Below are 26,105 nucleotides of genomic sequence, written 5' to 3'. Positions count from 1 at the left end.
TTTTCAATTTTATACCAATCCTCGGTTAAAGCGGCCCTGTGCCTCACACATCAACACTGGATAATATTTATGAAAATGTAAATTGATTTCTGGGATACAAAAGAGTGAGTCAGTGGAGCATTGTTGGTCACTTGAGAGGTGCTCAGTCGAGTCAGAAGCAAATGGGACTGCAGCAACTGCAGGCAACTTGAGCGTAGTGCACAGAGTGGGCTCCCGGACACACCCCTCCCCCTTACATCTGACACCCACTGTTCCTTTGTTCAGTGTGAAAACTAAGACAATTGCTGATTCATTAAAAATGAATAGAAGAAAATACAGTGTCATATCGAACGCATGCATTGTGTTTGAATTTGCTTACTTCTATATCTCAGGATGATTGTCTATGTAGAGTTGCATGCTTCAGCCCCTGGGTGTATGAGCAGGTTTTATTTATTTATTTTTATTGCTTTTATAATGCTGTAAGAGTCTACTTCGATCTGAAGACACAGTGTAGTCATATTACTCAGCCTCTCCCCTGTGAACTGGGTAATGGTGTCATATTCAGAGATCAGAGATCAGAGTCTAGTAAACAATAGTATAACTGATCTGATGTGCTGCTGAAATACATATATATATATATATATATATATATATATATATATATATATATATATATATATATATATATATATATATATATATATTGCCAGTTGCATTATCTTTGAAAATAAATAAATAAAAAATAAAAACCCTCATCTCAGTGTTATTGGATTTGTTCAAGGTAGAAAATTAAGATTTTAATTTTTAAGCTATGTAGCCTGACAAACTAACAAAACATGTTATTAAAAACCTGCATTTCAACCTTTGAGCTTTGAAATATTCTTGCTAGGATATTATTAAAAAATCGCCTGACTCTGCATCGCACATCTACAGGGCACAAATACTTTACTACAATGGAAGCACCACAGAAAGTCATTGTGAAATATTTTCCATTCAGCATGCCTTTTGTATATGAATAGAGTAGCGATTCAGGGAAAGTTACAGGGAGCGATGTTTTTGAGAGGGAAAAGTGAAATTTTGCGAGAAACAATTTTTATGTCAAGAGACCCGTGCTTACTCCTAGATTGACACTAGTTTGTGACGAGTGAATTTTCCGAATGTGAAAATAGGGTGTTATCAGACTATGCATGAAAACGGTTCTTTCACAACCACTACTGCTGCTTGCCTGTGTGCACATATTACCACATTCAACACTGTTCAGACATAGGCTTTTCCATCGCTTTGTCCACTGTTCCGCACAAAAGCACCAGTGATGTGCAAATGATCGAACATCAGTTTAATTTAACTTTAGATTTTGAAAGTATTCAACATGTGGGTGATGCTAATTATGTCAAGTTTAAGGATTATGCTAAGAAGTATCTCAAGGGCAGCATTGAGAACCCATAAGCATCTGTGGAAAAGCCATATAATCAACCTCCTGCTGGAAACACTGCTGCTTGCTGGAGGAAGAAATTGTGGTTGAATTTGGTCAAAATTTTTTGTCTAGGAAGAGTTAGTCAAATGGTGTGTTTTCATCCTTCCTAGAAAAATAAGGGGTTAAAATGGGACCCTACAATTTTAGGTGATTGTCCACTAAGTGACCCTACAGCAAGGGCACCTTTCAGACTTTCATGTCCTATTCTATACTGCTGAATCTATTCTTTTCTTTGAATTGCAGGTCTTATCTGGTTAAGCTGCTAATTGTTGTAAAGGTCTCTAATCCAGTTTAACTGTATTTGTATAGCATGTTTAACAATAGACACAGTCACAAAGCATCATTACAAAAGTACGGGTATAGATTTAATTCCCTAATGAGCAAGCCAGAGGAGACTGTGCCTCCTGAAAACCTCCTGAAACAACATCAGGAACCAGACCAAAAAGGGAACCCATTTTCTTCTAAGTGACAGTGACACCTGATTAGTAATGTAGACTATAAGCAATTAACCTTTTTGAAGACATGCAGTAGTAAGTGTGTTTAAGTGCCAGGTACAGTAGACCTATCAGTTCTCTACAGTATGCACATACTGTGTATTTATGAATGTGTGTAAATGCCTTTAAATGATTTCTGCTATTGTTGACCCTCAAGAGTGGTTTCTGAGATGCTTTTTTTAGGCCCCACAATTGTATTTTTTTGTTGGGTTGCCTTGCTATCCTGTGAATTTATACTAACCAAACTCCCAGATGCAGTTACAGGCAAATGCATCAAATCATACACAATATTCTAGTCAGAAAACAGCCAAAGAGGACAAATTATGTAAAAAAATAAAAACAGAAGGTTGAAAGTAAAATATGGGACAACGCTGCATTTGGAGTCTATACGTGACTGGATATTATCGTTAGCATGAGTGAGTTTAGCTCCAAACAATTGATAAGATGGAATTGATGTATTTTAAGGAATTGTGTGAACAACAATTGAATGATTCCAGCATTGACATGTCTGCCTGATCCATGTCACAGCAATGGAGATGCATTTGCATTTATGTTGACACACAGGTATTAACATAAGATGTACTTCTATAGTCAATCTGTAAAAAGTAATGCATCTTTATTTACATTGTACCAACATGTACTGTATATAGTATGTGTAGCTATACAATTAGAAATACTTCACCTGAAGTAGGACCACATCAGAGGATGAACTGTATTCTGCCCATATTTGCATTACACTCTCTGCACACATTGTCCTTGTAAGTTACTCTGAACATCTGTGTGGCATTAGAACGACATTGTTAGCGCTAATTCACTAAAAGGTAGCAGAATGCTTACAGCATGGCCTGGTACATGCCTGCAATTCCTAGAATTATTCATATTGAATCCCGCAACTGGGGATTAATCAGTCCATCTGGAGCAGATCTAAACAATAAACAAGAAACTTATTTTTGTTTTTGCATAAAAACTGTTTCTTTTCCTTTAGCAAGGCCACATCTGCTATCAGGCTAGAAGCTGGAAAAAGCCAATGCTAGCATTTACAATATGTTCATTTTTTTCTCTCCGCCTGCCGTAAGCTATAGGCATGCTCATTTATCTAGTGTGACTTCTTTGTCTGAAATCTCGCTGCCTCAGAAATCGTGTGCTGGGCCATAACAGAGGCGCTTCATACAACCACAACAATAGGCTTTGAATGCTGACTAGCAAAAAAAAAAAAAAAAAAAAAAAAAGAATTTAGAAGGAGGTACAAAAAGAAAAATTGTATGGAAATAGAAGAGTAAAGTAGTAGAGCCAAGTGTCTGTGATTGTGTTGATTCCATTTTTCCCTCTCTTCTCATGTTTGTCGTGAATGCCCCTCTGGAGATTTGACCTACTTTTATCGCCTAGCTGATTAATGCAACATTGCTTTACACAAAGGTCACTCGACTGAGAGAAGAAGCATCTTTAGAGAGAGTGTTATTGGGAATGTCTTTTGTTGGCAGCAATGTGAGAAATTACTCTTGTGGGATCTGTCAGTGATCTCACATAGTCAGCTGTTGTGGCTGGGCAGATCACATATAACAGAGAACCAATGGAATTATAAGTCATGCATCATAATATAGAATAATTATATCATATATCATAGCCATTATTTGAATATGGAAATATCTGTTGTGTATGTGCTAGTTTCTCCCCTCTCTCTCTCTCTCTCTCTCTCTCTCTCTCTCTCTCTCTCTCTCTCTCTCTCTCTCTCTCTCTCTCTCTCTCTCTCTCGCTCTCTCTCTTTTTGTTTGTGTGCTTCTCTCTTTTCTTTTCTTTTTTTTTCTTTCTTTTGTGAAAATCTGAATGAGAAAAAATGCTGGGGAAAACGCAGTGTAAAGCAAAGAAGGGTGGTAGTGGGGTGGGGAGGATTTTTGCTGGGTTGACCATATTTGAGGTGCAGATTCTTATCTTGTGTTTCAAAGCCTATTCACGGGAGTATTTCATCCGTATTGTTCTCGCTCTGGCTCCCAATTACCGGGCTAAATGAACCTCAGCCTTTTCTCCATATATACGCCATGTGCTGAGCAAAGATATTCAACTAAGTGAGTAAATAGAGGTACCGGCTGCGCAGCTTCTAAGTAAGACTGACCATTGAAGGAGATCATACTTTTTCAATGATACCATAGAGATTCTATTTGTGCACTCTTCCTTATTGAAAACAATTCCTGTTTTTTGTTTTGTTTTTTATTAATAATTTGTTATTTATGGCTTCCTGGGAAGCATGCAATTGCTTTATTATTCATTTAGCTGCAGGGATGGATGTTTCAATAGCTAATCAGGATTCCAACTTAAATTATGGTCGACATAAAAAAAAAAATGTTATTGGTGAAAGTGGTGAGACTGCAGGCAATAAGTATTCCCTTCTCCCAAAAAATTAAAAAATCAAAACAAAAAAACCCCCATAATTTTAATGCTTCATGCACAACACAGCATAAGTTTATTATGGTGGATATTTGAGGCATTTTCTTGACTTCAAGTTGAATCCATTTGATTGCACTGTTAAATCTTCATACATAGGGGAGCATTAATAGATATTATGAAGTGTTTTTTTCATTAGGTTGCACCTGTTTTGTAACTCTACAGGAATCGGAGAACGATTGATGTTTTTCATTACTTCTAATAATATTCTGTGTTGAAAGCAGAATTTACTAAGCTCGCATTTTAACCAAAGCCAGACTAGCCCTCAGGGGACAGATCATAAGAAGGCAACTTGCTATTTGAATACATAACCACTAGCCTTCATCAACCATCACACCCCATTCACTTCAGCCATGGATTGTCATCTCTCCTTGTCCATTTGGAGAATATGGCAAAAAAATTATAGTACAGTAAATGTAATTAGAAAATTAGCTAATTTTGGGTATAAAGGGCTATACGCATACATCTATATGCGGAGAAAAGTTTCAAATGTTTTAGGTGTGTCTTCCAGTCTTCCTTTTTCTCAGAATTCTGTTTGATCAGCAGCTTGTAGAGTACGGTCTATGTATACAAGCCTTTAGGGCCTTTGGTGATACATGTAATAATCTTGTTTTTTTTATAATCTTGGGTATAATATGCCTGATTAAAATTTTTTCCTGTAGTAAAAAAAGTTCCTTTGAACAGTAAACTTTTTGACACTGTAAAGAAAGTAGCTCTATTGGTGTCTAAAAGATATGATTCCTTAATACACTGGACATTATATAAAAATATGTGCAGTGTCATTTCTGGATCTGATATTCCACTATAGGTATTATACACTTAATTAAGTTACAGTTAAGACAACAACTTTTAAAGGCATAAGCCATCACTGGGTGATGATGTAAAAATTATTTTAATACACGACATGAGGCAAAGAACCACATGACGCACACCTAATAATATTTATACCATGGTCACTTGCCAGAACTTAGAAGATAAAGCTGTAAATGAATATAAATAAATAGTTATTATTATAAGAACGCATGAGATAGAGTGTGTGTGTGTGTGTGTGTGTGTGTGTGTGTGTGTGTGTGTGTGTGTGTGTGTGTGTGTGTGTGTGTGTGTGTGTGTGTGTGAAAATTACCTATACTGTATCAGCTTTGTCATTCTGTATGTAACTATAAATGTATGTTACTATAGTTACAATTGCTTATTAGCAGTACCATATTTCAGAATGATGATTACATTAACTGGAACTACCTGTACATTTGTTTTAAATGCACATCTTTCAGCCATTTAGAATCTCATATTTAGACAGACGATGGTACAATGTTATTAAGATAATGATCTGAATCTTTAAATTGCTGTATTCTTTAAGAAAACTGTTTAAACCTGTCTTGAGTGTAAGAGTGCTTAATTGCGATGTACTGTATGATGTATGACGTAATGTCGTTTACTTTTGTAGGTAAATGGGAAAGATTTATCGAGAGCCAGTCATGAGGAGGCAGTGCAGGCCTTCCGCACTGCCAAAGACCCTATTGTGGTCCAGGTGCTCCGGCGGCAACCGCTACCTCTGGGTCAAGGGTCAACTCAGGATGTCCAGCTGGTGGATGTATGCACGCAAACAGACATCACCTTTGAGCACATCATGGCTCTTGCCAAACTCCGGCCAAGCAGCCCACCTGTGCCAGACATTTGCCCTTTCTTGCTCTCAGACAGGTAAGAACTGCTGACTTACAGTACTTACAGTACAGATTGTCTGCTATAGCTAATTTGTATTGTTGATACATTCTGTATATTAAGCATGGACAAGCTTTTTCATTTTGGTCTCCTTAAAGTTTTTTACAAAAGTTTCTTCAGTGTAAATGTTCCTAAATTAAAGCTCCTGAAATAGTAATGAATTTTTCAAAGCATTATGGGGTTTTCTAAAAAAATATGAATAGGAAGTCACAGTACATGTATTTTTGTTTCTTGCTTAATATATTTTTTCCTGTTCTCAAGCTCCTCACTGAGGAATTCTCAAAGTGTGAACAAGATGTAGTTTAGCATAAAGAATATCTGGGTTTCCTCCCCCGAGACACAGTCATGGTGTAGGTGGAGGCGTTTGTTTCCGCAATGCTGTGAAGTCATCTGAGCCCGGCTCTCTCCCTCACACACACACGCACACGCACACACACACACACACACACACACACACACACACACACACACACAAATAGACAAAGACTGTGTGTAAAAGAGGTAATTATTACGACACAATAGCCCTTGGATAATTTATTGTTTAAAATTTGTCACTCATATAAGCGTCATGTTGCATTTCGAAATCCCATTGGTGTTGGGTGCTTGGATTTGGACTTCTCGAATGAATTTTTTTGTCTTACTAGACAATGGCGACAGAATCTGATGACAAGCCTCATTCATACTCTTATGACACCCAGGCGAACTCTGAGGACTTTTATACGTCTGACAACTTGTACAAGGCAATATTACAGTAAAGTGGTTTAAAAATATCTCTTTCAATTTCAAACTCTTTATTTCTAATACTGACAAATCTTTTGCCGTTTTAATAATTAGCATGTGAAATTTTTCTATCACCAGCAATTATTTGTATATTCCAACTGTAGAAAGTAGCAAAAGTGTACACAGGTCCGAAAAGCAAATGGGCCTATAAAACAGGAAACCATACTGTAGTTGCCAAAATTAGGTCCACATCTATTCCTATAGCCTGCAGCAGAGTCCCAATGTAATCAAGCTGTCCCATAAAACTAACACTCCTGTTGGCTCCTCATCTGCCATCAAATGTCTCAGACAGAGTAGTGCTTTTATATATCCAATGACTACATTTCCACTGTATCGGCCAAGTGATCATAAAAATGTGCTGTATTCACATATTGCAACATGGCAGCTGGCAGATACAAAAAATAAATAAAAAAAATAAACCATTGTGACATTTAGGATGTATTGCAAGAAGGTGTATTGCTCATATATTTGTATAGTTCCAAAAACTCCAAAAGAGCCACAGCAAAAGTGTTTCGTATATTAGGGTTCGTAGAGTCTTATATATAAGAGAATATAAAGGAAAAGTACATTTTCCTCAAGATGTCTGGAGTAAATCTTGTGTATTATGAAAGAGAGAGCCTAGTCAGTATGGTCTCCCCAAGGACATGGAGGCCAGAAAGTGATGGTAGCATTATGAACGGAAAGGTCTATAATGATTCATTAAAGAGAATATCTCGCATCTCCTCAACCCCCGCTCATGACATCATCAATAATAACTTATGACGATACATTATTCACTTGTCATTTCTGTCTAGAAGGCGAGGACAAGGACAAAGGAGGAGGATTTAGGTCAGTAAGTTAGTGGTTGACGTAGTGAGACAATGAGTAAGTCTGTGAGAATCTGTGAGCATGTGAATGAATTAGTGAGTTAGTAAAGCAGTCAGTAATTGAGTCAGTAAATAAGTGACTGAATGAGTCAGTGAGTAAATGGGTAAATGAGTATGTATGAAAATGAGTTGAGGCAATCGCTGAGAAAGTGACTGAGTGAATTAATAAGTCAAACAGTGACGGAGTGAATCGGGAAGTGACAGTAAGTGACTTGAGAGTATTATGTGAAGAAGTGAAGCATTGAGTGCATCTGTGAGCAAAAATTGTGTGAATCAACATTACCCTCACCTCTCTCTCTCTCTCTCTCTCTCTCTCTCTCTCTCTCTCTCTCTCTCTTCTACCTGTTTTGTCTCAGCATGTCTTTTCTCATCTCCCACTATAATTCTGCCCTACTGTTGCCCTGACTATTTTTCCCTCTCTTTAGCAGTTTTTTGCCCAATGCCCTATTTTCTTCCTCACTCATTAATTGTCTATTTACACTGTTTACTTTTCTCACTGCCTCACCCACTTTCTTCTTTTTCCCCCCAGCTGTCACTCTCTCCACACCATGGGCCAGGAGTACTACGAGGGGAGTGAGTATCTCTCCAACATGCCAGCTGAGGCTGAGAGGACTGATGAGTTAGAGTATGAGGTAGGACATCATCCTGTTTCCTCCTGTCACTTTTATTATTCACACTTGATATCCACCCAGCGTGACTGCCTATAATAGACCTTTCCGAGGCATAAGAGCAGACCTGCTGGTAATAGACTCCCTATGGTTGTCCCCATGGGTCTCTCCTGACAGATGATGGGTCACAGTCATGACCTTTGACCTATGATCACAGTGTGGTTTATAATCGGTGGGAGTTAATTCATGCTGTTGCCCTTGGATGCTGACACCATTGTTGCATTTTCCTTTTTTAAATAATTATAGTCTTCCCGTACCAACAGTCTGTTCGTCCAGATATCCCGATAATCAAATTTAGTTCCATTTTCAGGCATATCAAAGGAATAATTACTGTCTGGATTCCTTCAGATTTTCTTAGGTTTTATTGATTTAGAGAGCTCAAATAATATGATGATGATCAAATGTACAGCCAGACACAATGGACTGGGGCAAAGAGGCTGTGGCTCAACAGGATGGGTACAGACTACACAGTAAAATACTCAGTGTTGATTAAGACCTTGTTGTGTTTATAAAAGTCTAGTGGGATACAACCCTGGAAGAACTAATTCAACAGCATAGGTGTTTATTCAACCCTGGCCTTGGTAGGCGACAATATGTGCGATATAAAAAGCATCAGTAAACCTCACCTCATTCAGAATCGTAATGTTAGTCATTTTGTGAAACATTAATCATGTCCCTGATTATTATAATGAGGCCTGACAGATGATTCCAGCAGTCGACTGTACATTTCCCCCAGCATGAATGATAAACATATTTTTCACATGGCTTGCCAGGAAAAAAAAAGCACTAGCTTTAACGTTTCTTCATTTCCATAGCCTACTTGAGAGGAGACGGTCTGTTTCCGAGCTTTGAGTGATAAATTATAAGATCCTTGATGTTGTTATTTCATTTGAATTTGTTTGAATGCTTGTTCCCCCCTCCGAGCATGAGCTTCTGCTTTTTTTCTCAAAAGATTTATGCATGCACTCGTGACTCCTGCTGCTTTCATTAAGGCAGGGTAAATAAATTGTGTGCTGATCTACACAGCTCATTTCTATTAACTAATCCTATTACAATGTGCTTTCTGCATTTACTGTATTTCATGCTATACAAACGCATCTTCATTTTCCATGTGAGGAGAAAATTTGTGCACAGATCTATATATATATATATATATATATATATATATATATATATATATATATATATATATATATATATATATATATATATATAGACAGAGAGAGAGATAGAGAGAGAGAGAGAGAGAGAGAGAGAGAGATATTCACTAAAAGCAGGGGTGACCCTGTTTTCCAGAAAGAGATTGTGTTGGTGCAGGTTTTCATTTCAACCAATCAAGGGCCACACATGATAGTCATTGAAATTGAAAATCATTAGATTTAAACAGGTAGAATTTTCTGTGGACTTGCTTGGTTGGAATGAAAAACTCCACTCACTTTGTGGAAAAGATTGGACACCCCTGAATTAAAGCAAGTATCATATTTCATGAAATTGCAAAAAAAAGGAGACTTTTAGAGGTTTTAGAGTCTATGCCATCATACCCATCTACACAAGTCACTTAAAAAAACCTCAATTTCCAAGTCCTTCAGTCTCCTGATTCCTCCCTCCCTCTAACTATTCCCCCATCCCTAACCTTTTCTTTGCATTACCAGGCTGCAAATACGCACTTGTTTTGACAGCATCCTGCTCAATTTGACATTGATCAGTCACCTCATCCAATCTCTCCAACATACACATTCATTTACAGTCAGTCTTCAAAGCATTTCATCTTCACTGCCTTTCCTTCCCTGAGCATCGGAATCATCTAGAAAATGAAACTGTAGGGAGCGGGTAAAACTGCAAGAGTAAGACCGCAAAGAGACTTTGTAAAGAAGATTGGATGATGCTTACAGATTTGAGCCACTAAGGGGATACACACAATACATGTATTATACTGTGACCCCTGAAGATGGGAGGACATTGTATGAGGAATTTCCTTTTGCTGGCTGAACTGCAGGTGTTTGCAGCTGATAGCGTGGCTGCCCATGCTGTTTACACCTGGTGGTTTCTCTCAGCACCTGAAATACACTCACTTTTATTGGAACAGAAAGATTTGTGGCTTATCTCTAATCCAGATTCATATAGGATCATTGTCTTATTTAACAATATAATCTTTCTGTTTCTTTGTTTGTTTTTTAATCTCATTTTAGTGTTGTTTTTACTAAACACGGTGTGTGGAATCTATGAAATGTTTTTAATTGGAGGACAAAAGTACAATATTTGACTGTTTTAAATCAATGAAATCCAATGAAGCAAAATAGAAAATCCTCCCATGAATAATTAATTTTTATCATTGCATAGAATCTAATTGGTTTAAATAGAATTATTTGGCGTGCTTTACATACTTCGGTAGCCTGGCACTTGGAGAAGTGTTCAATTAAAGATCTGAAAGAAGATCTGCTGGAGTGCATAAAAAAAAAAGAGAGACACAAAGCCTGACAATATAGTTGCATTGCTTTTTGGCCTGCTGCTCTGGGGAGTAATTAGCTGTGCAGACGCCGGGACTGATGGGTTTGTGACGGACTACCACTGTTTGATGAATACAGGGAGAGAAGAAGGAGGACGTGTAAGTGACCTCTGGCGGTACTTGCAGCATAGGGCTCACTCTGCTAGCTTTCCTTTGCTCTTTGTTTTGCTCTGAATAGACTTTCATTAGGGAGTCTGTACCAATGAAACCTGTGAAATTATTTCTTCACAGTCAATACGGAACAGCAACTTGCTTCTAATTTTCAGTTTGTAGAAGCCAAACTGTAGGAAAGGTTGCAACCAGGCCTTAGCCTTTCTCCTGTTTGTTTGAAATTGTTTATTTCATACTTCTCATTTCAAACATTTACATCATACAATGCCATATGTAACCCGTTTTGTCTCTCTGTCATGTTCTTTTCTAATAAATTAATACACATCTGTAGCTGTGATAACTTTCCATTTATTCTGATGAAATAAAAACAATAAATATCAAATTGTGTATTCCCCTTATATCATGATATAGGCATAAATTAATAAGAAAAATACATATAAAATCCATACAATATGCATACATATTCATTACAGCTCAAAAAGACCATACCACTCCTATTTAGATCAGTCAGAGAAGTAGGCGGGGCTAATCAGAAGGCATTCTAGTCAAGGAATAGACATAGGAAGAAACATCAGGTATAACTAATATTTTGTTTAATTCTATATAATAAAAAAACAGTGTGCAGTAAATATATTTTGTATAACTGTTAGTAGTTTCTTGAATAAAGTAGTAATGCTTTAATATTTCTAGAAACAGACAAGTAGCTCAGAAGGACAGGTAGTTCATGTTTTCAGCAATGCAATAAGTTTTCATCTGCCTTTTAAAGCAATATTATAAATAGTTTACTCCTGTCACACCAGACGCCTTATACATCAGGAAATACCAAAAAACTACCTCCCAAGGTGCACAAACTATATTATCACAAATGAACAACTTTTGCTAAGTTTGCCTTTTAGTGTGTTTTAATTCTGAATCTGATGTAAAGTGAATGATTTTGAGACCTTTTCCATTCATGTTATACTAGATTGTGTTTTTACTATTGTACACCTTATAACCTTGATTACTGGATTGTGTATTTTCATTCACTGAGATACACTGATCTTCAAACCACTCCAATGTCCTGTGTGTTACAGTCTCAAAGATATTTCAACTAATGCTTTCTGACATTACTATAGATTCTTCTCTTACCATGCATTGGATTTTGCACAGAACATTCACTACACTGCATGATTAAACCTTACAAGGTCAGACTCTAAACATTGTGAAATTAATTGCAGTTTCACATGCCTGTCAATCAAATCTGAAATGTTCCCAGGTGACGATGCAGGTTATTGTTTGTGATGCTCTGATTTTAATCGAGCTCTTACCATTTCGACCGCAGCGCAGCCGATGAATTTTTCATCTGCACGGCAATCACAGACTGAATAAATAAATGCTTAATAGCATAACGGTTTATTTACAAAGCAATCATAAATATTGGAAACCAAACTGCATAGTAAGTTCACCAATGTGCAAAGTCCAAAAAAAAACACTCTTAGACATGATCTGGCACTTGTAAATGTAAAATGGATGCTGACTTTGGTATTTCATTCTGTGCTAAAAACAGGGCTATTAGTTTTGACAGACTGTTTGGGTCTAACAGTAATAACATTACAGGGAAAAATGGGTTTAGGTACCTGTTGAAGATACTGGTTTGGGAAGTGATTTGGCGCAAGAGCCTTGCTCTCTGTCGTTGCTCTCAGCTGCATTACTGTATTATTTTTTATATATTATCGATGTCTGTATAATACCTAATACTTAAATAAAAGGTATGACACATGGGATAATGTCGAATGACTGTTTTTTCCATATAGGAGGTGGAGCTTTGCCGCCTGAACAGTCAAGAGAAGCTCGGCCTCACTCTCTGCTACAGAACAGATGATGAGGATGATGTTGCCATCTATGTGTCAGAGGTGAGCTTCTTTTTTTCTTTGCTTGTCAACTCTAACAATAGGCATTAATTAAACAAGATCTGGCCCTCATTGCAGATTACGTGATTCAGGATTAACCCCTTAAGGGGCTAAAACTATAAATTTTATTAATATGACAGGTATGTATTGAGCAACGGGCTGCTGTCAACCTCCTAAGAGTTTATGGGGTTAATAGTAGTTTCAGGGCTTACCATATACATATTATATATTATATATTATATACGGGTGTGCAATAAGCAATGCAGTATTTGTGCAAGTCTTCAGTGACTGATTGCATATCAAAAAGAAAAGAAAATCTGAAATACAGGTCTGCTTTTTTTTTACTCTTGCTAATAATGATGTTCATTAAATATTTATGAACTCTGATGCATATCACAGCAAGGGGGCATGTTTTCTTTTTTTTTCTCGCTTGCTGAGGATTTCTGTGATGTTGACAAATAAAAAAATATGCCTCTGATTATTATTCCTCTTCTGAAAGGCATTCGGGAAGCATGTAAATGAGAGAAAGCACCCATTGCAAATATGTCTTAATCAAAAGTCATATCTGAGTCTGGTGCTCCACTAAGTGCTTAGAGTGATAGATATGACTGGATGGTGTTTTATTTATTCTGAACGTGTACCAGATTTTTACAGAGTAATATAAATGATACTGAACACTGCAATAAAAAAAGCCACAAACATAGCATCTTGTCAACACCATGCCTTTAAATAAACACTTTAGCACACAATTTTTACAATTTGTGTTTACACAGATTTAATTGTACTAAATACTATACGTTATTTTACAATTGTCCGTTTATTACAGTGTATGTAATGAAAGTTAGTGGACTTGCTGAAATGGTTTTGTATGTATAGCAGGAATACTTAATAACTAATATGAACCAGTAGGTTTAAACAAAACCTTGCAAATCCATTTGCGGTAATATTTGTTGTGTTAAGCAGTTCGGTTTCTAGAATTGCATCCTTCCAAAAATGCTTTCAATCCTCCATATCAAGAAAACAGTCTAGCATGTGGGTGGAAATGTGCAGAGAATCTTGTGAAATAATAATACAAAAATAAATAAAAGGATTGCACCTCGGTGTGACCTCAGAGGAGCTGCATTTAAAGTGAAAAAAATATATTTTGCAGTAAATCCACAGGAAAAAGTTTCACCTCTTTAAACTAAAAGTGTGCTAAATTTGATATTTCTGGGAGGCCCGTTTGGATTATTGAAATGACTTGCCAGGTTTTTTGTATAGAGCTGTGTGAGCTGTTTCACAGAGGAGCTGATGTGCAAATCCTTAACCACACATTGTGTAAATCTGCAGTGCTGTGGATTGAGCAAACAATGATTTGTTAGAACAGCGAAGTATATGTAATATAACTGGGACTGAATCTAAACAATGCCGATGAAATACAACGTGAGAGACATTTTTCCGTAATGTAACCACAAAGGTCACTTGAACAAGCACATTTTTCTTTATTACATCCAGTGCTTTGCTTCTGTATTGCAGTAAAAAAAATTTTTTAATAAACACGAATAAGCACACATTTTGTATAAACTCATTGCTATAGTAGATTACCTTGTCTGATCAAGCTTTCTAGCTCTCTATCTCGAAAAGACTTGAGTTTTATAAACAAATGAGATACAAAAATATGACCCTGTACCAGACTAAAGAAATTAAGGAAAACCCAAGCTGTTCAATCCATTTAACAAGTTGATTAATTCACCAATTCAATTTTGTCCCCTGAAATATGGGCAAACAAATGGCTTAATAATGATTATAGTGTATTTTTGTACCACTGATGATTTTGATTGTACAGCTTTCACTTATGGATTTGTGAGTTTCAGTCTTGTGAGCCAATAGTACAAAGAAGGCAGGAAGATTTGTGCAGTTGGATGTGGTATCTTTGTGAAACTTTGTGTTTAAAATGCTGGACTTTTTTTCAGAAGGGTGTGAGTTGAAATCCCAGCACAACCAAGCTGCCACTTCTGGGCCCTTGAACAAGGCCCTTAACCCTTACCTGCTCAGATGAATCAGTGAGACCATTCTAAATCCCTCTGGATAAGGGTGTCTGCCAAATGCCATAAATGTAAATGTTACCTCTGCTTGCCTGTGTCAAACAGGTCAAGTCAGGTAGGCTTTATTGTCTTTCCAACCATCTTTCCCCAGAACCAAGGTGCTACATCAGACAACATAAATAAAAAAAAAAGGAATGCAGAACTACACAGAACTATAAACGATCAAGATAAAGTGCATATGTTCAACATTTAGTGCAAAAAAAAAATATATATATACTGTAAGATACAGATGCAGATAATGACATGGTATCATGTGGTTGTTGTAGTTAGTCAACGATGGTCTTTCTAAATCCCAGTAATTAGTTTATCTCTATGTAAAAACTAAACTAAATCCTTTTACATCAAGATACAATGATCAATTACTGTATGCTGTTAGCATTGAGCTAGTTTGTCGGTATAAACCAGGCTTTTTGTGGCCTGCAAGAATTTTCTTGATAACAAAATTGGCATCTTTGTATTAATATCCAGTCTTCATTATAAGATCATTTGAACTTCAATGTTTTAGAGAGCACTACTACATATGTAGATTTTATCATTGTTTTGTCTACAAGAATCAGTTTTGATACAAATGTATGTAAAGCTTTCCTAGCATGGCAAAGTCTCTCTCCAGTCATCATAGGATATGTGTGTAAGATTCGGCTGGCAATTTTTTCTCACACTTGTTAGCACCAAAGCTGTTCTCCTCTGTTCTGCCAAACGTACTCCCTGATTCGTTTGAAGTTGCATCAGAGCTGCGACGTGCTCTAAGAGAAAGCCTCGTGCTGAATATAGATATGTCAAAGCAAGTCAGTAGTTACAGGCTTATTAAAATCTCCACTCCATAAAATTGAAGACTGCAGATCCGTGGCCTGCTCTATGTGCCATATTATAGCTGCTCGTGATGTACAGCCTTAGCTCACAAGGTTGTAAAACTGGAAAGCGGGATCCTTGTAACTCTATTTTAATGCATTTTAATGCGAAAAGGGGATTCGCGTTATAGGTGGCAAATGTTCAAATTATTCATTTGTTAGAATAATACAAGAACAAAAGCTTTAGCAGTCATAATATGGAAACAAAAACTAACCATGCTAACAAGTCACTGTAATTCTGTTCTGTGATAAAAACACTTTAGGTCAAAGCCCTTGAATGATATAACATTTATAGTCTTTTTAGATGAATATCTACAAGATGAAATACTTTAACCGAGAGGCAGCTTTAACAGATCAGCAGTACATGCACCCTATCAGTGGTATCTCTTAAAGGCATGATGGCCGTGTCAGTATGAGTGCATGTGGTGTCTTGGGTCATCTTTTCAAAAAGCTGTGATTCTGAGAAAGCCTGGCATGTCATAAAGATGGAACACTCCAATTGTCCATCATCTCTGGAGATGCACCATGATTGGACAGAGTGAAACAAATGAGGCACGACAAGAATTGATTAGCCTTTGAAAGATGGGCCTGCCCCCTTGCTTAGTATCATTAGTGACAGAGGATCTATGGGATTGCTAAACTGGAGAACCACTCAAGCCTTTGGAGTCAGTGACACTTAAATGAGTATTAATGTTCCACATTGCCTGAAGTCTACAACCCGTAGACAGAATAGCTTTACTGGTCAGGCTGTAATACAACTTTCTTGAGATCGTACAAATTTTTGGGTGATTTGTACCATCAGAATGTGATTTAGTAGAATATATTTAGTATGCGGTATTCTGGGGGAAAAAAGAAAATGGGATTTCAGTGTTGCCAAGTTCCTGCCAAAAACAATGAAAAACTGGGTTATGTTCACAATAGAAAATTTGCCTAAAACATTTGTGCATTCATAAAGTATTCAGAGTGCTTTATATTTTTTTATTAAATATTTTGATATGTTGCAGCCTTATGCTACATTGCATTAAAAAAAAAATTTTCACATCAACATACACTCCAAACCACAAAATAAAAAAGAGTTTACAAGAGTTCCTAAGAGCACACTGGCCTCCAGTATTCTTAAAAGAAATATGTTTGGAACAACTCTATCTAGAGCTGCCCCTCATCCAAACTGAGCAAATTGTGGAAAATGGACTTTCTAGAAGAGCTGACAAAGAAACTGATGGTCATTTTGGTCGAGCTCCAGAGATGGTGTATGGAGATGGCAGAGTGGCAAGACAGAAGCATCTTCCCAGTCCAAGTCTGCTTAAAATGTATTTAATAAGTCTTGCTAAAGGGAAAGATATTTTAAGTTTGTGATCTCCTGCATCTTTTTACGTCTACTTTATTACTATATATATAGTAGAAAATGTCAACCTTTTACTACAGGAAACAAAAGAAAATTAGCTGTTTTCTGTACCAGTAAAGATGATCTTTAAATCGCTATTAAAGTAATGTTAATGTAATGGTATTGTATTTTACTAAATATTCAAATGTAAAATCATTTTGCTGCACTTAGGATGGATAATTTGAATACAGATTTTGCAACAACGAATAACTGTTTCCTATCGTCATCTTTAATTGGAATGTAGTGTATAGTAGATCTCTACACGCTTTATCTAATGTACCTTCTAGCTAATAGTAACCTTGCTTTCAAGTTTTTGAGGTTTACCTTGTATCAGTCACCTTGTTTTGCTTTGATTTGTTCAACAGCATCTGGATGACTGCCTGAAAAATCTTTCACTATTTCCATCTTTCAACGTTTGCCAGGGTGCACTACTACTGCGTAGCTCAGCGACTTGTTCTTTTGAGTCAGCATTCAAAACACTTGCGTCTGATTGATTTATTGTGATTTTTCAGGCAGAATATGGCATGCATTACTGTCAATCATGCTTTGTTCTTCACCTTGAAATACAACAGCAATAAACAAAAAACAGAGTGTTAGAATAAAGGCGAAAGAAGAAAAAAAAAAAAACCTTGCCAGTGTCTATTTACCTAAGCAACACATGCATTCTCATTGATACATTCTTCTTCTGTGTATTAGATTGGACCAAATAGCATCGCAGCCCGAGATGGTCGTATCCGAGAAGGAGACCGTATCTTGCAGGTAACGTTACTTCTCAATCCTCATTATGCGCTCATGAGGAGCTCTTTCCGCCAGCAGAGCAGTCATCGTCTCGTAGTTAGAGGGCTCTTTCATTTTTAATGGCTGCACATTAAGCCCGCGTGTAACCCCTGTTGGTGTAGGAGTCAGCAAAGACAGCCCACAGGGGGAGTACACACTTGAATTCTACTACTTCTCTACTATAGTGAGGTTCTCGAAAAAGTACTTAAGAGAGAGAGAGAGAGAGAGAGAGAGAGAGAGAGAGAGAGAGAGAGAGAGAGAGAGAGAGAGAGAGAAAGAGATTCAGTTTTAGCCTCTGATACATTTCCAAAGTTTTTTCAAAATGGTCTTTATAGGATCATTACGTGTGTGTGTGTGTGTGTGTGTGTGTGTGTGTGTGTGTGTGTGTGTGTGTGTGTGTGTGTGTGTGTGTGTGTGGTACACACCCTGGGCAGAGATGAGATCTCCCTGGCATCATTAGCCAGGAGCAGTGTTGCTGTGCTGGTCGCATGAAGTGTTAATGTTTCCCCGTGGAGCATTTTCGAGTGGGTTATTACAGGCTCTCAGGAGATCCTGAACTTCACAAGGAGATATTTTTTGAATATAACCACAGTTTCAGTAAAGCAATTCTTAATCCATTTTCTGCTGAGCTAGAGGAAACAATAAAGTTATTGGCTATTTAGAATGTTCCAGTGACCTAATGTGTTAATCCTCTTTTGGCTCCCTGGAAAAAAATGACTGTAAAATATCTGGGTGATCAGTTGCTTTTAGAATGTATATCTTCAGAAAAGGGAGATTTAAAAATATGAACTAAAAAAAAATCTGGAATTGAACTGAATCTGCTTGAGACATAAAAGAAACAGCACAAGACTCCTGGTTTGCCCTGAACTGACCAAGCATGTTTGGCATTCCTGAAAATTCACAACAACTGCCTTGAGGCTGGCATATGAGACCATGTCAGGCTAGTGTGTGTGGGTGAGTGCACACGCTTGTAAATGTGTATTTCTTTGTAAATGGATACCTGGTCATGTGTGTGTGCGTGTTTGTGTGTGTGTCGGCAAGTGATTGGTGCAGGTTTGCAGGGTAGAAACTGTTATCCCAGCCATGACTGCACTATTACTCATCTTGGAAAAAGATGGACGCTGGCTGTCACAGGGCACTTAATTGTGTGGCTGGGTAGATGCAGGCAGGAAGCACTCACGAACACAAATGTCTCATGAGCTTTTTTCTTTTTCTTTTGTGTGCAATAAGGATACATTACCTCCTGAATATCACTTACAACAAGAAACAAAAGCTTTTGAATGAGTGTGGTAAACATTTGTTAATGACTCTCTGCATCACTGCTTTCAGACAAGTCCCTTCTCAGTGATTTCTTAAAATACACTACATTGATGGAGCATTAGGCGAAATGTATTACATTTTGTAAGATTAGGTCCCTAGCATTTCAGTGGGTGGGACTGAATAAGAACTGTTTTTTTTTTTTTCAATCCTTGAGTAATAGAGTTTTTCAAATAGGATTATTCAGCCACATAATACATAGAGGCCTATATATTTTCCAATTGTGCCCTAAATTGGTATAAGCTACAATATTGTGCAACAAATGTTAATATTCCAAATCTACATTCAAACCTGGTCAGTTACTTTTGTCTTGTTACAGTTTTTTTTTCATGGAATGTGATATATATTATGAATGATCATATAATTGTTTGTTCATGTAGAAAGTAATAGTCGATTATTACAAATGATTATGTTACATTATTACATGATATGACACTGCCATATATATTTTTTGGTTTATGACAATATATGATAACCTATATTATTATTAAGCAATGCAAGACCATTATGATAAGCATTAAAATGAAAAATGAAATGGTTTAAGACTGCTTTGTTAAAATATACAATATCACATGACATTTACACTATAAATAGTACAATGTGTTTAGACAGGTGATTCTCATTAGCAGTTTTGATAATGTTTAATTGACTATAATGGGTTGTTTGGGGGTTACTTGTGTCACACAGAATACATTATACATAATCTACATTCTCTTTGGTTCATTGTGTTTCTCTGCTTGTGAATAGGATTAATCTCGGCTATTGCTATGTTTCCTCAATAGATAAATGGTCAGGATGTGCAGAACCGAGAGGAAGCAGTGGCTCTGCTGTCTTGTGAGGACACTAGAAACATTGTACTGCTTGTAGCCAGACCAGAGATGCAGGTGGGCACACACACACACACACACACACACACACACACACACATACACACACACACACTCACATACCCACTCACACAATCACTTGAATCCCAGGAAAATAATAGCAGCAAAAGCAAGAATTATACACCATTAGTACCATAATAGCCTTATTTGATGTACCCTCAGACTCTTAAAGGTGTCTCTTCAGCACGCAACAGAGCATAAATAGGCTTGGCATTTAATTTTATTTTGGCCAGTAAACATGCTTAGAGCAAAGGATGTGTTCTGCCCTCTTCTCATGCTGATGACCAACACATTCACCCAGTCATGTTTTATTTTCCTGCTTGGTCGGTGTAATTGACTTCCAGCAGTCACCCATAAAAAACTAATAGCATACTAATACTGTATGAAATCAAACCTTTGACCAAGTCGAACGGCCCTGAAAGACCAGAGCAGCAGAGCTCATCCCATCATTAATGGACTTTCTTTTTCCATCTCCCTGTAATTAAATGCATCTTGGATAATAAATTTGAATCCATAAATATGGATCATGCTTTATGGGCAAACTCCAGGCAGAGAGCTGATGTAAGAAATTAAAGGAGAGGGTCAGAAGGCCACCATGCTGTATACTGACCATCTGATGTGAGAGCCTGCTTCATTAAATGCCACACGCAAAGTTTATTATCCTGAAGCAATCTAATAAGCGTTGCAAAATCCGATAACATAGCATGCACTGGCTTGTTTTACTGTACAAGAACATGGTCTGTCCTTCACAATTTAATAGGCTGCTATAAAAACAATTCCCATTTTCATAAAAGTTCAAACGCTGTTTTGTTTTGTTTCATTTTGTTGTCTTTGTTAGGGTTTGTCTTTGTTGTTTGTCTTGGCTAGACCCAGTTTATTCAATAGAGTAAATGTCTCTTTCTGATTTGTGCAGTTGGAGGAGGCCTGGTTGGATGATGAGCACACTGAGTTTTTAGAAGAACTCAAAATGGAAATGCTGGAAGAACAAAGAAGAGAGGAGGAAGAGATGGAGAGAGAAGCCAGAGAAGAGGAAGAGCAGGTGGGTTGTGCAATATTACTGAATATTTTACATTGGTGGTGGTTGTTAGACATGGTTTGGCTGAATACTGAAAAGGCAGCTAATATCGTTTTTGAAAATAAAATCCATACCCTGGTTACAAGCAAGCAGGCTGTTTAAAGCAGACCGCAGATTCTGTGTAGACATGTACTAAATTAGAAATCTTGGACACAGGTAATGGAAAACTAGAAGTGCAGGAGTTTAAGATCTAGGAACCTAGGAACAAGGTCTAAAATGTGAACCAACTCTGCAAAACAAGGACAGATGGGTAAATACACACAGGGAAATACTACATAAGAACGTTAATAACCCAGCAGCATATATGGGGAAACAGTATGGAAAACAGGACCAAACATAAAATTTCTATTATATATCCACTGCTTAACATTTGGCTCGAAGGAGGAAATAGACAAAAGGTCGTACAAGTGTTGATACTGCAACCCCCTGGAAACACAATATAACACTTTCTTATGGGTAAAGGGACTGAATACTTATAACTGGATTATCAAGTGGGGACTGGAGCAGAAAGTGGGTCAGGACAGAACTGGATATAATACTGGAGCTGCATCAAGGGTTGAAACTAAAGCTCAGTCGAAGGATAAAATGTCACACGAGTCAGGGGCTGAGACTCTCACTAAGGTACACAGACTAAGATAACAGCAACCAAAGAGTCAGACACAGAGTTCAGGGAATGGTGAGAGGTCTGAGACTGAGTGAGGAGATGTGACAGAGAATGAAAGACTGAAACATGCACAATATCAACACCAAAGACAGAGACCTTGATCGATGACAGGAGGCAGGACAAATATCATAGCAGAAGCTGTACCCAAGATTAAAGCCAAGGCATAAGCTGTGTAACTGTAACTGCTAAGAGATTAGTAGACCGCGTTCACACGTGGCCTGAATTCTTAAGTTCATACCCAGTATGAATTCTGGTCTTGTGTGATAAAAAGCACCATTACTGCTGGTTTGATTATGCAAAACCAAATTTCTTCTGCACTGCAAATCAATTGGTCTTTTTTTATGAATGCAACATCTGGAAAATAAAACTTGCATGAAATTATGACTGAGTTCTGTTTTATCTGCAGACCACAACATGCCTTTCTGCACCATTGCAATTGTAAAAAATAGAAATGACAAGATTAGCTGTACTTCATTGACCCCAGGAGTTGATCATGTTGCAAACAAAACCACTCAAATCCTGTCTACTGTATTCAGCAGGACCAACAACCTCCAGGTTTTGGGGGAAAATAATCATAGCATCTTTTCTTCTTTTGTTGATGTATTCATCTGGGTGTGAAGAAATTTTCACTGTCTGGATCATAGACTGCAAGTTTACAAGCTCTCCTAATAAGGCTTAAAATTATTATTTGGTACTTCAGGGGTTAAGGAGTGAAGTTTCAAATACAGAAACGTTAAAAGAGAATATATCATTTCTTAGAAATTAGGGAAATAAGGTAAACTTTGAAAGACCTTGAGGGTTAATAGTTCTGTTAACAGAAGAGGATAAGTACTGTTCCAAAATAATAGTTATATTACTGCCATTCTTGGCTTTCACTAACTTGCTACTTCTATATGACTTTTGTAAATACTTTATGTAAAAAAGGTGCATGAAAAATGAAGAATTAGCTGTTAATACATGTTGTGGCACTTGCAATAAATGTTGTGAAAATCAATAAACAACTTTGAGAAAGTTGCAAGTTAGAATTAATTGCAATACTACCCTGACCACTTAAAACATTTATTTAAATTGCATGACCTAACATTAAAAAAATCATACATGTTCTTTCAGGTCAGGAAAGCAGAGCATGAGGATGTCATGGGCAGCAGCGCTTGCTGCTCCTCCAGCCAGGAGAAGAGTTGTGCTACCGGATCCACACACCATGCGGCTGAGGGTTCTGAGCAGAGTGTTCTGGCCCAGCTCCAGAAGAGACTTTCCCGGTGTTTAAGGCAGCGACGGGAGAGCCAAGACTCACCAAGGGAAGAGGATGGGCGTTCTGAAGGCGAGTGCTACCAGCAGCTGCTGCAGCTAAAGTGCCAAATACGTAACAGCGGCGAGTACGACCTGTTCTATAGCCGAAGCAGCACAATTGAGTGCAGCCTGACCGAACAGGGCGGGAGCAGCGGCATGGAGCGTGAGCTGCGTCTCCTCAATGAAGAACTGCGGAGCATTGAGCTGGAGTGCCAGAGCATCATGCAGGCACAGCAGCTCAGAAAAAAGGAGCTTCAGCAGGCAGGGTCTGTCAAAGAGCAAGGAAAGCAGAGTCCTCACCGAGGCAAGCTGGCCCACATCAGTGAACGTCCGGGAAAGTCGGACAAGGACAGTTCAAGTGCTTATAATACGGCAGAAAGCTCACGCAGTACGCCGCTACTCATGGACCGCTCCCCAGAACATTCAGTGCAAAGACTAGTCAGCCTAACCAATCAGAAAAACCTGAGGAGCACCATGCTTGTGGGACGTGGGTCTGCCCCCTGTCCTTCAGTCAGAAGAGCACCAAGTGGCAGCCCTGACCACAGCAACCCCTCTGAATCAGAGCAGACGCCCCCAGCAGAGGAGGAGAGCTTACAAAGGAAAGAGAGAACGTTAAGATCACGCATCCCCTACCTCCCTTCCAGGCAACAGAAAGCAGAAATCCCTGCTCACGCCACACACTACCAGAGCTACATGCAGCTAATTCAGCAGAGTTCAGCTGTAGAATACACACAATGTCAGCTCAGTCTTCCTGCACAACCCTTTGAACCAAAACTCGAGTGGAAGGTAAAAGTGCGCAGCGATGGCACGCGCTATATCACCAAGCGCCCAGTGAGGGACCGGCTGTTACGCGAACGAGCACTTAAGATCAAAGAGGAACGCAGTGGTGGTATGACTACGGACGATGACACCATGAGTGAGATGAAGATGGGTCGCTACTGGAGCAAGGAAGAACGCAAGCAGCAGTTGCTGCGGGCCAAGGAGCAGCGTCGGCGGCGCGAGTTTATGCAGCGATGCCGGCTCGAGAGTCTGAAAGAATGTCCGCAGAGCGGCGGCGAGGGCCGCAAAGAGCTCAGCATAATCGAACTCAGCCAGCGCAAGATGATGAAGAAGCGCAACAAGAAGATCCTGGACAACTGGATGACCATTCAGGAGCTGATGACTCATGGAGCAAAAGCACCCGAAGGGGCCAAAGTTCACAATGCCTTCCTTTCAGTTACAACTGTATAGAGAGCTACTCAGACTCAAACTCTACCCCATGTGGTACGATCTCCTTTTGCCTCGTTCAATGTGGCGATTTTTATGAGAGGAAAAAATATTTTTCTCACTTTGTTATGAATGAACATTTTGTAAACAATCTATAAACCGTTCCATCACATTTGTAAAGGGGGTTTTGTTTTTCACAAATTTTGAGGGTTTTCATGACACCTGCAGTAAGAAACTCTTTGGAGTTACAAACATTTCAAAGTGCTAATTTGCTTTCAAAGCTGCTCTTCTTTTAAGTATTGGCCGCATCCTCACCTCTATAGAGTCCTCAAATTCTGTTCATTGGAAAATAAACTGCCATGTAATTACTGTATCATTTTTTTCTATTTTTTGTTTCCTGGCTGGTTCCAACTGGAACCCGAATGGAAATGCAATGTCATATCTCACACCTAGGCACAAATGCAACATTTCTCTGCAGAACTTTTCTCAGTCTTACACTGTAAGGGTCTGACCAAACCAGCCACCAGCAACAAAGCCAATACCAGCAGACACATGGTAGCTACTCTGGACAAACATTGTTTCCGACAATTATTTCTTTAAAGATTTCGCACAATTGATGCTAAAGCATTACATCATTGATCGACTTTCCAGTCCAGTGGGTACCCTGAACTAAATTGTTTCCTCAAGGGCTTAATAGTTATTTGATCAGGTGAATCCCATGTGTTAGAAAACAAAACACTGTGCAAAGACCCAAGAAATAAGAATGAAAACCAGGACATGAACTAGCGTTTAGTCTAAATTTATCTTAAAATGACTCAAGGTGATCAACTCAGCTCATGAAGGTATATATTAACAGATTTAAGATTTTATGTATAACATAAATAAACAGCCCTTTGGGTAGAAGGTATGAAAATATGTTAAAACCAAGCAAAGAAATGAAAGCTGGTGTGCTATAAAGCATCTGTACGAGTGATTAGGGATGTTGGTTGAAATTTTATGATTATGTTACTTCCAACACAGTGGCCTTTATACATGAGGAAACACAGAGCAGGATCAGTAATGTAGCACAGTTTCTCAGAAACTTAACTACAGCTATTCAAATACTATGGACTCATGTCTTTGCTACAAATCCATCATTAAAATGCCTTTTTTTTACAGAAATTATGTAGAAATGTAAATGACTAATTGTATTGACTAAATGTTAATTGTCCTATTTCAAGTAATATGTAGTAGGCTTTCCTGGCCAGGTGAATGTGTGGTCATTGTGATACTTTGAAATAAATTGTTTTTTCTAATAAAAAAACAATCTCTATGCCCTTTCTGTTGTTTCCATGTTGAATTCTAGTGAATTGCATTAGTAATTCATTAATGGCTCATCAGCATGTTAAATGAGCCTTAATTAAATACAAGACAATTACTTTACACTTCCTGTGATATGCAATCATGCTTTTCTTAGGAGAGAAAATGCAACTCTTTTTTTTTTGTCCTTTTAATTGAATATTCTATCTAGCATATAATTCATATAATTCAAAGCAGGCCATATTGGTTGCTAGGCTACATTTTTAGTGTTTTGTCTGAATCCCCTCTCCAGTTTGTAAAATCCTGTTTTTACTCACACGAGTCACAATTAAATTCATCTTCCCCATGT

General features: G+C 37.9%; 1 protein-coding gene across 2 annotated transcripts in view; it reads left to right on the top strand.

The window, feature by feature from the left end:
* LOC310728599 (PDZ domain-containing RING finger protein 4-like) overlaps nt 1-25,760 on the top strand; it is a 45,385-nt gene extending 19,625 nt beyond the window's left edge. The window contains exons 2-9 of one of the 2 annotated variants that reach the window (XM_083546298.1): nt 5,831-6,084; nt 6,750-6,856; nt 8,281-8,383; nt 12,830-12,928; nt 17,938-18,000; nt 20,118-20,219; nt 21,136-21,261; nt 23,072-25,760. In XM_083546298.1, coding sequence (XP_083402424.1) covers nt 6,753-6,856; nt 8,281-8,383; nt 12,830-12,928; nt 17,938-18,000; nt 20,118-20,219; nt 21,136-21,261; nt 23,072-24,481 — 2,007 coding nt within the window. In that variant the 5' untranslated portion in view covers nt 5,831-6,084; nt 6,750-6,752 and the 3' untranslated portion in view covers nt 24,482-25,760. The remainder of the gene's footprint in view (nt 1-5,830; nt 6,085-6,749; nt 6,857-8,280; nt 8,384-12,829; nt 12,929-17,937; nt 18,001-20,117; nt 20,220-21,135; nt 21,262-23,071) is intronic. The other variant, XM_083546297.1, reaches the window with a different exon arrangement.
* Nucleotides 25,761-26,105: the final 345 nt, after the last annotated feature.

Source organism: Silurus aristotelis, assembly GCF_946808225.1.
Source record: "Silurus aristotelis genome assembly, chromosome: 7".
Taxonomy (NCBI): domain Eukaryota; kingdom Metazoa; phylum Chordata; class Actinopteri; order Siluriformes; family Siluridae; genus Silurus; species Silurus aristotelis.
The sequence above is the reverse complement of the archived record's forward strand: the minus strand, read 5'-3'. Positions and strand labels throughout refer to the sequence as shown.